Source organism: Macaca mulatta, chromosome 17 (assembly GCF_049350105.2).
Source record: "Macaca mulatta isolate MMU2019108-1 chromosome 17, T2T-MMU8v2.0, whole genome shotgun sequence".
Taxonomy (NCBI): domain Eukaryota; kingdom Metazoa; phylum Chordata; class Mammalia; order Primates; family Cercopithecidae; genus Macaca; species Macaca mulatta.
The window spans coordinates 25,504,938-25,518,551 of record NC_133422.1 but is presented as its reverse complement, the minus strand read 5'-3'; the positions used below and the strand labels follow the sequence as shown (position 1 = coordinate 25,518,551).

The window sequence follows — 13,614 nt, the reverse complement described above, 5'->3', positions numbered from 1 at the left end:
TCATTATTTAGCTCCCACTTATAAGTGAGAACATGAAATATTTGGTTTACTGTCCCTGAGTTAGTTTGCTAAGTATAATGGCCTCCAGCTCCATCCATGTTCCCACAAAAGACATGCTCTTGTTCTTTTAAATGGTAGCATAGTATTCTATGGTGTATATGTACCACATTTTCTTTATCCAGTCTATCATTGATGTGCATTTAGGTTGATTCCATGACTTTGTTATCACAAAGAGTGCTGCCATAAACACACGCATGTGTCTTTATAATAGAATAATTTATATTGGTTTGGGTATATACCCAGTAATGGGATGCTGGGTCAAATGGTATTTCTGTTTTTAGGTTTTAGAGGAATTGTCACACTGTCTTCCACAATGGTTGAACTAATTTACACTCCCACCAAGAGTGTATAAATGTTCCTTTTTCTCCACAACCTCAACAGCATCTGTTATTTTTTTCGTTTTAGTAATAGCTATCCTGCCTGATGTGAGATGGTATCTTATTGTGACTTTGATTTGCATTTCTCTAATGATCAGTGATGTTGAGCTTTTTTCATGATTGTTGGTCACATGTATGTCTTCTTTTGGAGTGTCTGTTCATGGCCTTTGCCCACTTTTTAATGGGGTTGTTTGTTTTAGTTCCTTATAAATGCTGGATATTAGGCCTTTGTCAGATGCATAGTTTGCAAAATTTCTCTCCCATTCTGTAGGCTGTCTGTTCACTCTGTTGATAATTTTCGTTGTAATGCAGAAGCTCTTTAGTTTAATTAGACCCCATCTGTCAATTTTTGCTTTTGTTGCAATTGCTTTGGTGTCTTTATCATTAAATCTTTGCTCATTCCTATGCCCTAAATAGTATTGCCTAGGTTGTCCTCCAGGGTTTTTATAGTTTTGCATTTTACATTAAAGTCTTTAATATATCTTGAGTTAATTTTTGTATATAGTATATGGAAGGGGTCCAATTTCGATCTTCTGCATATGGCTAGCCAGTTATCCCAGCACCATTTATTGAATAGGGAATCCTTTCCCCATTGCTTGTTTTTGTCAGCTTTGTCAAAGATCAGATAGTTGTAGGTATGCAGCCTTGTTTCTGAGTTCTCTATTCAGTTCCATTGGTTTGTGTGTTTGTTTATGTACCAGCACCATGCTGTAGCCCTCTAGTATAGTTCGAAGGCAGGTAGCATGATGCCTCTAGCTTTTCTCTTTTTGCTTAGGTTTGCCTTGGCTAGTCAGGCTCTTTTTTGGTTCCATATGAATTTTATAATGGTTTTTTCTAGTTCTGTGAAGAATGTCACTGGTAGTTTAATAGGAATACCATTCAATCTATAAATTGCTTTTGTCAGTATGGCCATTTTATTAATATTGATTCTTCCTATCCATGAGCATGGAATGTTTTTCCATTTGCTTGTGTCATCTCTGATTCCTTTGAACTTTGTGTTTCGTAGTTCTCCTTGTAGAGATCATTCACATCCTTGGTTAGCTGTATTCCTAAAGATCTTATTCTTTATGTGGCAATTGTGAATGAGACTGTGTTCCTGATTTGGCTCTTAGCTTGACTGTTGTTGGTGTATAAGAATGTCTGTGATTTTGGCACATTGATTTTGTAGTCTGAGATTTTGCTGAAGTTGTTTATCAGCTTAAGGAGCTTTGGGGCTGAGACTACGAGGTTTTCTACATATGGGATCATGCCATTTGCAAATAGGGATAGTTTAGCTTCCTCTCTTCCTATTTGGATGTTCTTTCTTTCTTTCTCTTGCCTGATTACCCTGGTCAGGATTTCCAATACTTTGTTGAATAGGAGTGTTGAGAGAGGGCATCCTTGGCTGGGTACAGTGGCTCACGCCTGTAATCCCAGCACTTTGGAAGGCCGAGGCGGGTGGATCACGAGGCCAGCAGATCGAGACTATCCTGGCTAACATGGTGAAACCCCGTCTCTACTAAAATTACAAAAAATTTAGATGGGCGTCATGGTGGGCGCATGTAGTCCCAGCTACTCGGGAGGCTAAGGCAGGAGAATGGCGTGAACCTGGGAGGTGGACCTTGCAGTGAGCCGAGATCACACCACTGCACTCCAGCCTGGGCAATAGAGCGAGACTCTGTCTCAAAAAACAAAAAAAAAAAAAAAAAAAAAAAAGAGAGAGAGAGAGAGGACATCCTTGACTTGTTCCAGTTTTTAAGGGGAATGCTTCCAACTTCTGCCCATTCTGTATGATGTTGGCTGTCAGTCTGTCATAGGTGGCTCTTATTATTTTGAGGTTGTTTCTTCAATACCTACTTTATGGAGAGTGTTTAACATGTAGTGATGTTGAATTTTATTAAAAACCTTTTCTACATCTATTGAGATAATCATATAGTTTTTGTTTTTAGTTCTGTTTGTGTGATGAATCACATGTATTGATTTGCATATGTTGAACCAATCTTGCATCCCAGGGATAAAGCCTACTTGATCATAGTAGATAAGCTTTTTGATGTGCTGCTGGATTCAGTTTGCTAGTATTTTGTTGAAGATTTTTGCATCAGTGTTCATCAAGAATATTGGCCTGAAGTTTTGTTGTTTTTTGTTGTTGTTGTTGTTGTTGTGTCTCTGCCAGGTTTTGGCATCAGGATGATGCCAGCATCACTGAATTAGTTAGGGAGGAGCTCCTCCTCCTCAATTTTTTGGAATAGTTTCACCAGAAATGGTACAAGCTCTGCTTTGTACATCTGGTAGAATTCAGCTGTGAATCTGTGTGGCACTGGGCTTTTCTTGGTTGGTGGGCTATTTACTACTGATTCAGTTTTGGAGCTCATTATTGGTCTGTTCAGGGAATCAACTTCTTCCTGGTTCAGTCTTGGGAGGATGTATGTGTCTGGGAATTTATCCATCTCTTCTAGGTTTTCTACTTTGTGTGCAGAGAGGTGTCTGTAGTTGTTTCTGATGGTTATTTTTATTATTGTGGGGTCAGGAATAACTTCTCCTTTGTTATTTCTAATTGTATTTGGATTTTCTCTTCCTTCTTTATTAGTCTAGCTAGTGTCCTATATTACTAATTTTTTTTTTCCCCAAAAAATCAACTCCTGGATCTGCTGATCTTTTGAATTCTTTTTTGTGTCTCAGTTTTCTTTAGTTCAGCTCTGACTTTGGTTATTTCTTGTCTTCTGCTAGCTTTGGGGTTGGTTTACTCTTGCTTCTCTAGTTCTTTCAGTTTTAATGTTAGGTTACTAATTTAACATCTTTCTAACTTCCTGATGTGGACATTTAGTGCTATGAATTTCCTGCTTAACATTGCCTTAGCTGTGTACCAGAGATTCTAATATGCTGTATTTTTATTCTCATTAATTTCAAAGTACTTCTTTTCTACCTTAATTTCAGATTTACCCAAGAGTCATTCAGGAGTATGTCATTTAATTTTCATGTAACTGCATGGTATGAGTGATTTTAAAAGTCTTGACTTCTATTTTTATTGTACTGTGGTCCAAGATTGTGTTTGGTATAATTTTGGTTATTGATATGGTTTGCCTGTGTCCCCACCCAAATATCATCTTGAATTGTAGCTCCCATAATCCATGTGTCGTGGGAGGGATCTGGTGGGAGGTAAATGCATCATAGGGGTGAGTTTTTCTTGTGATGAAAATGAATAAGTCACGTGAGAGCTGATGGTTTTATAAAGGGCAGTTCCCCTGCACATGCTTGCTTGCCGTCATGTAAGACGTGTCATTGCTTCTCCTTTGCCTTCTGCCATGATTGTGAGACCTCCCCAGCCATGTGGAACTGTTAGTCCATTAAACCTCTTTTTATTTATAAATTACCCAGTCTCGGGTATTTCTTCATAGCAGTATGACAATGTACTAATACAATTATTTTTCATTTGCTGAGACTTGTTTTGTGTTCGATTACATGGTTGATTTTAGAGTATGTGTCATGTGGAAATGGGAAGAATTCTGTTGTTTTAGGGGTAGAGTTCTGTAAAGGTCCAGATCCATTTTTGTCCAATGTTGAATATCTTTGTTAATTTTCTGCCTTGATGATTTGTCTAATGCTGTCAGTGGAGTGTTGATGTCTCCCACTATTCATTATGAGGGAACCTCAGTCTTTTTGTAGGAATCTAATAATTTGCTTTATGAATCTGGCTGCTCCTGTATTGGGTGCATATATATTTAGGATAGTTACGTCTTCTTGTTGAACTGAGCCCTTTAACATTATGTAACGCCTTTCTTTGTCTTTTTTGATCTTTGTTGGTTTAAAGCCTGTTTTGTCTGAAATTAGGGTTGCCTGATATTAGGCCCATCTGGTCCTGGATTTTACTTTGTTTGGAAGTTTTTTGTTACTGACTTAATCTCATTACTTGTTAAATGTCTGCTCGGATTTTTATTTGTTCTTGAGTCTGTAATTTGTGTTTTTCTAGAAATGTTTCCATTTAATCTAGGTTATATTATTCATTAGTGTACAATCATTTAAAGTATTCTTTTACAATCCCCTTTATTTTTGTAAGACCAGTTGTAATATTTCAATTTTCATGACTAATGTTAGTTATTTGTACATTCTCTCTCTCTTTTTTACTTAGTCTAGCTAAGGATTTATTTATTTTGTTGATCTTTACAAATAACCTAACTTTGTTTTCATTAATTTTCTCTACTGTTTTCCTATTCTCTATTTCATTTATCTCTGCTCTTATCATTATTGTTTTCTTCCTTCTGTTAACTTTGGGTTTAGTTTGCTCTCTTTGTTCAAGTTTTTTAAAGTGTAAAGTTAAGTTCTTAATTTGAGATTTGTCTTCTCCACATACCCCTTTGCCATATGTACCTATAGCCTTCTCCCAACATTAACATCCTGTACAACATGTTGGTATATTTGTTACAATCAATGAACCAACATTGGCACATCATTATCAACCCAAGTCCATAGTTTACATTATAGTTCACATCTTGTGTTATATATTCCATGGGTTTTCAAAATACATAAGGAAATAGACTCACCATTACAGTATCATACGGAATCACTGCCCTAAAAATTACTCGTGCTTCTCCTATTCATCCTTTCTTCCCTTCTGCCACAACCCTGAAAACCGCAGGTACTTTTACTGCCTTTACACTTTTGCCCTTTCCAGAATGTTTTGTCATTGTTGGTTTTGTTCGTTCCCTTCATTACAGCCTTCTTTGTATTTAATGAATTTTCTGTAGTGTGCCACATTAATTCCCTCCTCACTTCCCTTTGTGTATGTTTTAATATGGTTTTTTAGTAGTAGTTACTATGGGATTGCACTTGGCATCCTAAATTTACAACAATCTAGTTTAGATTGATACCAAATTAACTCTAATGGCATACAAAATCTCTGTTCCTATACAGCTTCATCTCCCTTCTGTTTTGTCACAAATTAAATCTTTAAACATTGTGTGTCCATTAATACACATTTATAATTATGTTTACACACTTGTCTTTTAAGTGATATAAGAAAAATACAAACTGATAACCAAAATAATACTGACTTTTATATTTACCTATGTAGTTACCTTCATCAGAGTTCTTTATTTCTTTTTAAGACTTTGAGTTGCTGTCTAATGTTATCTCACTGTAGCCTGAACAACTCTCTAGCATTTCTTATAGGGCAGAAATGCCCTCGGCTTCTGCTTATTGGGGAATGTCTTAATTACTCCTTTGTTTTTGAAGGATATTTTCTGGTTATAGACTTTTGGTTGACAGATTGCTTTTCTTTCAGCACTATAAAGATGTCATCCAATTCCTTTCTTGCCTCCATAGTTTCTGGCAACAAACTGGCTGTGAATTTCATTGTAGAGCCCTTGTACATGACAAAACACTTCTTGCTTGCTGCTGTCAAGATTATTTCTTTGACTTTGGCTTTTGACAATTAGATTATATGTCTCATTGTGGATCTCTTGGCAATTATCCTTCTTGGAGTTGATTGAGCTTCCTGGATGTATAGAGTTGTGCTTTTAATCAAATTTGGAATATTTGGCCATTATTTCTTCAAATATTTTTTCTGCCCTTTCTTCTCTTTCCTTTTTTCCAGAGACCCCATTAAATGTATGTTGGTATACTTGATGATGTTCTGGAGGTCCCTTAAGTTCTGTTCATTTTTATTTATTTATTTTTCTTTCTGTTCTTCATACTTGATCATTTCAATTTACCTATTTTCTAGTTTATAATTCTTTATTCTGCCTAATCAATATTCCTAGTATTGAAACTTTCTAGAGAAGTTTTCAGTTTGGTAATGTAGTTTCCAGCTCCTGAATTGTTTTTTTTTCTTTTGTCATTTCCATCTCTTTATTGTAATCTCTGTTCACGCATTATTCTCCTTATTGAAATCTCTGTTCACACATTATTCTCTTTAGCTCTCTGTCCATAGTTTCATTTAGCAGTTTGAACATATTTAAGACAATTTATTTGAAGTCCTTTTTCCAGTAAGTCCAATATCTGTGCTTCCTCAGAAGTAGTTTCTAATCCTTTAGTAGTTCATAAGCATGATGATTGGCTTTTTATGCTCATGAATAAAATATGCCTCCCTCAAGCCTTTTTATGACATTGGCACATTACCCGTCTGATGTGAAAAAATAGAGCTTCTGTTAGTTTCTTCTGTGAACAAGCCATATTTTTTGGATATTCCATAATTTTTGTTAAAAACTGGAACTGGCTGGGCGCGGTGGCTCACGCCTGTAATCCCAGCACTTTGGGAGGCCGAGGCGGGCGGATCACAAGGTCAGGAGATCGAGACCACGGTGAAACCCCGTCTCTACTAAAAATACAAAAAATTAGCCGGGCGCGGTTGTGGGCACCTGTAGTCCCAGCTACTCGGGAGGCTGAGGCAGGAGAATGGCGTGAACCCGGGAGGCGGAGCTTACAGTGAGCCACTGCACTCCAGCCTGGGTGACAGAGCGAGACTCCGTCTCAAAAAAAAAAAAAAAAAAAAAAACTGGAACTGGACGTCTTAATCATTATAATGTGTTAACTCTGGAAATCACATTTTTCTCTCTCTTTGGGGTTTGTTTTGTTGTTTTGCATTCTATTTCTATTTTTATAGAATAGAAATAGATCAAATCTACTGCCTGATCAAATCTACTATTGAAATCTTCCAGTGAGGTTTTCATTTCAGTTATTGTATTTTTCAGCTCCAGAATTTCTGTAGGCTTGATATGAGCTATAGCTATTGAGTTGTTTAATAATTTTCTAAACTTTTTTTGTGAAGTCTGTATTCTTTGTCACATGTTTTCTTTAAAATCTCTGCTCTTTTAACTCGGGTTCAGTTATTGTTTTGACAGAGATTTCCTTACACAACAGAAGACAGAGAGAGGAGGAGAGAGAGAGAACTCCACCTTTTCAGATGGACTCTGTGCTAAGGCACTCCTTCAATGCTTAGCCAGGCCATTTACAACCACCTTTGCCTTTACTTCCTGCTTGTACTGCATTTAGAGGTCAGCCAGATGTGAAAGCTTAGGGCCTTCTCAGGTCTTTTCTAAGAATGTGTCTAGCCCCAGCCAAGCATTTGACTTTCCAAATTTCCCAGTATATATGGATATTATTTTAATGCCCTAATTTTTCAAAGAAACTCTCTGTAGCTTTTCCTATTTTTACAAATTTTCTATGAGTTAGAACTTACCTCAAAATAAAACTTAAAATAAAAAAGCATAGATTTTGAGGCCAAAAGGTTCTGGGTTCAAACCCAAGCTCTACAACTTGCTTACTGTGTGATCTTATACAAGTTACTTTCATTAAGCCTCAGTGTTCTTGTCTGAGGATAAAGATTATAATACTTTACATAATTATGTATTAGGAGTAATGTGTACGTGGCACGTAGTGGATACTTAACAAATGATAACTAATATTATTGCTATTCATGATATTGAGCTTGTGTTCAGTGAAAAGCCATCCTAATACTAGATTTGTCACAGAGCCAAAGATTGCTAATAACTTAAAAATACAATAAATCTGAATTCAAATTCTCTTATGCTAAGTAATTTTTAAAAAGCACTGTGATTGACTTGAACCTCAGAATCTTTTTAAACTGAAGGCAAACTAGGAATATAGGTTTTGAGATGCAATTTGAATGTGTTCCTAAGAAATCTCTATTGTAATAGGAAAATTCCCCTCAATACCATGGAAACTAATCTATATTGGGAAATCTAAAGCAAAAATAATTGATAATACAGGAGGACACTGTCATTAAAAAGATCCAGCATACCTTCAGATTAAGTGCATTTCTTCCATATACTTGACAGTTTACTATGGCCAGGTTGGTCATGGCTGCTATTGTTTCATATCGTGTTGCTGCAACAGTCTTAAAACCTTCACCACGCACAATCTGTATCTCTGATTCTATTTTTTCAGTTTTGGTGAGACCTAAATAAACAAAACAAAACATAAAATTTAAATGTGTTATCACCTAGAATGAAAGTTAAGAGGTATTTATCTTATGAAAATATTGAGTTACCCTAAGGGCTTAAGTGCACACATCCTCTGGCAGGGATTCCCCATAGCCTTCATCTACCCCAAACTCAGTTCTGTTTGCCAAATTGGGTGTTGTTTTGTTTTGTAATTTTAGGTGCACCATTATCTTCCCCAAAGTAAACCATATGCTCATAGATTTCTATCTGGATAATTTAGTTTCCATCAATATCTGTCTTTGCATACTATGTGTAAAAATATTTTCTTAAAATTTACTATGAATTACATAAAGAACTTCTTGGCTCATAAAATTAATAGGCAACGTCATGTAAGAATACCTCAGCAAGACATCAGCCTCACTTTTTCCTTAGTATCACTTTGATGTACAATTCAAATGCCCTATGTAATTAAACTCTTCCTTTAGCTGGTAGATCCCCCATAGGAGACAAACAGACATCTCAGGAGTAAACCAAAGAAAGACCATCTAAATTTAAATTTACTTTATTATGACCCTATGGGTTTCACCTTCCATCAAAAATGTCCCATGCAAGTATACACCAAATGTGGCAGGAAAGTATTTTAACATTTTATATAATATATTTTACTTTTGCAGCCAGTATTGCTGCATTGTTTGCAGAAACATATTTTATAATGTCAGTAATTCTTATGTTACTGCTTCGATGAGAGAAAATCAGCATCCTAGAACGAAGAAAACAAAAAAAGGTTTTTAATTTCTAAAACAGAACCTCTGTGCCCATTTCAGATCAAGAGACGTGAAAGCTTGAATAAAGAAAGATATATAATGTAATATAGAGATACCTTGGCTTGGGAGAAAGAATGGAGCAAGAAGGGAAAGAGAGTGAGTTAAGACATAAGTCTGTGGCCTGCTGCCTGCTCTAAGCCCACGCAGTCGGTTGTTGAGTAGAAATGAGGAAGATGGAGATGAAGAGGAGGTGATTGCTCAAGAATCTGGGGATTCTTAAATTTTCTAAGAAGGAAACCACCAGAGAAGAAACTCAATAAAGCAAATAATGGCAGAATGACATGGAAGAGACCTGGAAGTTAATTGACATCATAGACAAGGATACAAAAGTTCTGGGAGGAATGGCGGGTTATGGTTGGAGTGTTCTGCTGTATATAACCTTTTACTAAATGCAGCTATTTGAATTGTTAATTTGGTATATTATTTTTATTGTTCTAGAATTTTATTTGACTCATTTTAAAAAACAAAAATACCAGTTCTGTGGTGAAATTCTCCAATGATCTCTTTGCTTTCTTGGACATAGTAATCATAGTTACTTTTAAATCCATTTGAAACTCTAATATCTGAATCAAATATAGGCCTGTTTTATTGCCTGTTTCTTTCTACTGTTTTTCAGATATTTTATTTTATTTTTAGAATGTGTTGTAATTTTTTAAATTTAATGCTGGACTTCAAAGATGAACTATTTTAAGAAGTCTGGATAATATGCCCTCTCTCTCTTTCTTTCTCTTTCTCTCAACATGTTAGGTTTTCCTTGATTAGGCAGAAAACACCATTATCAAGGATTGGTTTGAGTTTTGTTAGGGCTCGGCTATTTTAGTTTTGTCTTCTTTCCTAGAACACCATCTTTATTCCTAAGGCATGGAATTTCAACTGAAATTCCAATGTGTTTACAAAGGCCCCAACACTTCGGCAGAGCTTGAACTCTATTATCCATCTTTTGTGCAATCACAAAACTCTATGATCAATTTCTTATCTTCTCAGCTGATGTTTTCTACTCTGTTTCTTGGAATCTTGTTCTATACATTCACAGCTTAGAAATCAGCTAGCACCCTTGAGGGAGTTTGTATGCAGATTTTTTTTAGGAGACTGTGATATAGTTTGTATGTTGTCCTCTTTAAATCTCATGTTGAAATGTAAATCCCAATGTTGGATATGGGTCCTGGTGGGAGGTGTTTGGGTCATGGGGGCAGATCTCCTATGGCTTGGTGCTATCCTTATGGTAGTGAGTGGAATTCTGATCTTGTTTAAAAGTGTGTGGCAGGCCAGGCGCGGTGGCTCACGCTTGTAATCCCAGCACTTTGGGAGGCAGAGGCCGGCAGATCACGAGGTCAGGAGATCGAGACCATCCTGGCTAACAAGGTGAAACCCTGTCTCTACTGAAAATACAAAAAATTAGCCAGGCATGGTGGCGGGCGCCTGTAGTCCCAGCTACTCTGGAGGCTGAGGCAGAAGAATGGCATGAACCCAGGAGGCCAAGCTTACAGTGAGCCGAGATCGCGCCACTGCACTCCAGCCTGGGTGACACAGCAAAGCTCTGTCTCAAAATTAATAAATAAATAAAAAAGTGTGTGGCCGGGCGCGGTGGCTCACGCCTGTAATCCCAGCACTTTGGGAGGCCGAGGCGGGCGGATCACAAGGTCAGGAGATCGAGACCACGGTGAAACCCTGTCTCTACTAAAAATACAAAAAATTAGCCAGGCGTGGTGGCGGGCGCCTGTAGTCCCAGCTACTCAGGAGGCTGAGGCAGGAGAATGGCGTAAACCCAGGAGGCGGAGCTTGCAGTGAGCCGAGATCGCGCCACTGCACTCCAGCCTGGGCGACAGAGCGAGACTCCGTCTCAAAAAAAAAAAAAAAAAAAAAAAAGTGTGTGGCAGGCCAGGTGCAGTGGCTCACATCTATAATCTCAGCACTTTGGGAGGCCAAGGAGGATCACTAGAGGTCAGAAGTTTGAGACCAATCTGGTCAACATGGTGAAACCCTGTCTCTATGAAAAATACAAAAACTAGCTATGCCTGCAATCCCAGTTACTCAGGAGGCTGAGACAGGAGAATCACTTGAACCTGGAAGGCAGAGGTTGTAGTGAGCTGAGATTGTGCCACTGCACTCTGGCCTGGGCAACAGAGTAAGACTCTGTCTTTAAAAAAAAAAAAGAAATTGTGTGGGACCTCTCCTTCACTCTCTCTTGCTTCTGCTTTTGCAATGTGATATACCTGCTCTTGTTTTGCCTTCTGCCATGAGTAAAACCCACTGAAGCCTCCCCAAAAGCCAAGGGAATGCCATAACTATGCTTGTATAGCCTTCAGAACTGTAAACCAATTACACCTCTTTTCTCTATACATTACTCAGTCTTGGGTTTTTCTTTGTAGTAATGCAAGAACAAACTAACACATAAAGTTGGTACTGAGGAGAAGGGCACTGCTATGAAGATACATAAAAATGTGGGAGCCACTTTGGAACCAGGTAACAGGCAGAGGTTGGAAGAGTTTCTAAGGCTCAGAAGAAGACAGGAAGATGAGGGAAAGTTTGGAACTTCTCAGAGACTGGGTAAACAGCGTGACCAAAATGCTGATATTTATATTGACAGTGAAGGCCAGGCTGCCAAGGTCTCAGATTGAAATGAGGAACTTATTTGGAACTGGAGCAAAAGTTACTCATGTTACGCTTTAGCAAAGAGCCTGGCTAAATTCTATTCATGCCCTAAAGATCTGTGGAAGTCTGAACTTCAGAGTGATGATTTGGTATCTGATAGAAGAAATTTCTAAGCAGCAAAGCATTCAGGATTTAGCCTGGCTGCTTGTAACAGCCTATGCCCAGATGTGGGAGCAAAGCAATGACAAAGTTGAAATTTATATTCAAAAGGGAAGCAGCTTGTAAAAGTTTGGAAAATTTGCAGCCTGGCCATATAGCATGGAAAGAAAAAGCTTTGGGAGAGGGATTCCAGCAGGCTATAGAGTAACCACTTGCTAGAGAGATCTGCATAACTAAAAAGGATCCAAGTAGGAATAGCCAAGAAAATGGGAACAAGGCCTCAAAGACATTTCAGAGACCACTGTGGCAGCCCCTCCCATCACAGACGCAGAGGACCAAGAGGACTGAATAGTTTCGGGGGCCAGGCCCAGGGCACCACTGCCCTGTGCCACCTGAGGGGGCTGCTCCTTGTGTCTTGGCCATTCTGACCCCAGCCTCAGCTCAAAGGACCCCAGATACTGCTTAGGCTGCTGCTTTGGAGAGTGCAAGCTGTAAGCCTTGGTGGCTTCCACATGGTGTTAGGCCTCAAAACCTGCAGAATGCAAGAGTGAAGGAGGTTTGGCAGCCTGCACCTACATTTCAGAGGATGTATAAGAAAGCCTGGGTGCTCAGGTAGAAGCCTGTCACAGCGGTGGAGCCTTCACTGAGAACCTCTATTAGGATAGGATGGGGGAAATGTGGGGTTGGAGCCCCCACACAAATACCCCACTGAGGCATTGCCTAGTGGAGCTGTGGGAAGTGGGCAGCCACCCTCCAGACCCCAGAATGGTAGCACTGCATGCAGCTTAAATCGTGAGGCTGGAAAAGCCACAAGTACTCAACTCCAACCCATGAGAGCAGCCACAGGAGCTGTACCCTGCAAAGCCACATGGGTGGAGCTGGGAAAGGCCTTGGGAGTCCACCCCTTGCACCAGTGTGCCCTGGATGTGGAACATCCAGTCAAATATTATTTTAGAACTTTAAGATATAATGTCTGCCCAGCTGGGTTTCAGATCTGTATACTTTCTACATTTTCATTTTCTGTTATAGGAATTTCTAGAAAAAAGAAAAAAACTGGGATGAGTTTGGATACGTGTAAAAATTCATTTGAGGGTCTTATGACTTCAGTATAATCGTTCATCATTTAATGGATTGCAATTATCCATGAAAATGAATAGGGTCTGTAGCCCCTTTCTTTTTGCCAATTTCTCCCTTTTTGAATGGGAATGTTTACCCAATGCTGGTACCCCTCCCCCCATTGTATCTTGGAAGTAAATAACTTGTTTTAATTTTACAGGCTTGGAAATAAATAACTTGTTTTAATTTTACAGGCTTCTAAGTGGAAGGGTGTGATGGTTAATACTGTCAATTTGATTGAAGGATGCAAAGTGTTGTTTCTGGGTATATCTGGGTGTTTCTGGGTGTTGCCAGAAGAGATTAACATCTGAGTCAATGGACTAGGAAAGGAAGACCCGCCCTCAAGAAGACCCACCCACAATGTGGGTACCACTCCACATTGTGGGATGTGTGTACCACATTGGATGTATGTACCATCCAATCAGCTGTCAGCACAGCTAGAAAAAGCAGGCAGAAGGTCGAAGAAGCTGACTTGTTGAGTCTTCTGGCCTTCATCTTTCTCCCATGCTGGATGCTTCCTGCCCTAGAACATCAGACTTCAAGTTCTTTGGCTTTTAGGCTCTTGGACCTACACCAGTGGTTTGCCTGGGGCTCTCGGGCCTTTAGCCA

The 13,614-nt window shown here is 38.7% G+C and overlaps 1 protein-coding gene and 1 non-coding gene across 2 annotated transcripts in view; one reads left to right on the top strand and one right to left on the bottom strand.

Moving 5' to 3' along the window:
• Positions 1-13,614, bottom strand: part of LRRC63 (leucine rich repeat containing 63) — a 63,415-nt gene that overhangs the window by 32,815 nt on the left and 16,986 nt on the right. Inside the window, exon 4 of the mRNA XM_015121039.3 lies at positions 8,173-8,330. Coding sequence (XP_014976525.3) covers positions 8,173-8,330 — 158 coding nt within the window. The remainder of the gene's footprint in view (positions 1-8,172; positions 8,331-13,614) is intronic.
• On the top strand, positions 6,437-6,540 carry LOC114673627 (small nucleolar RNA U13). Its single transcript, XR_003724401.1, has one exon. It is a non-coding gene; the product is annotated as a small nucleolar RNA U13 (small nucleolar RNA).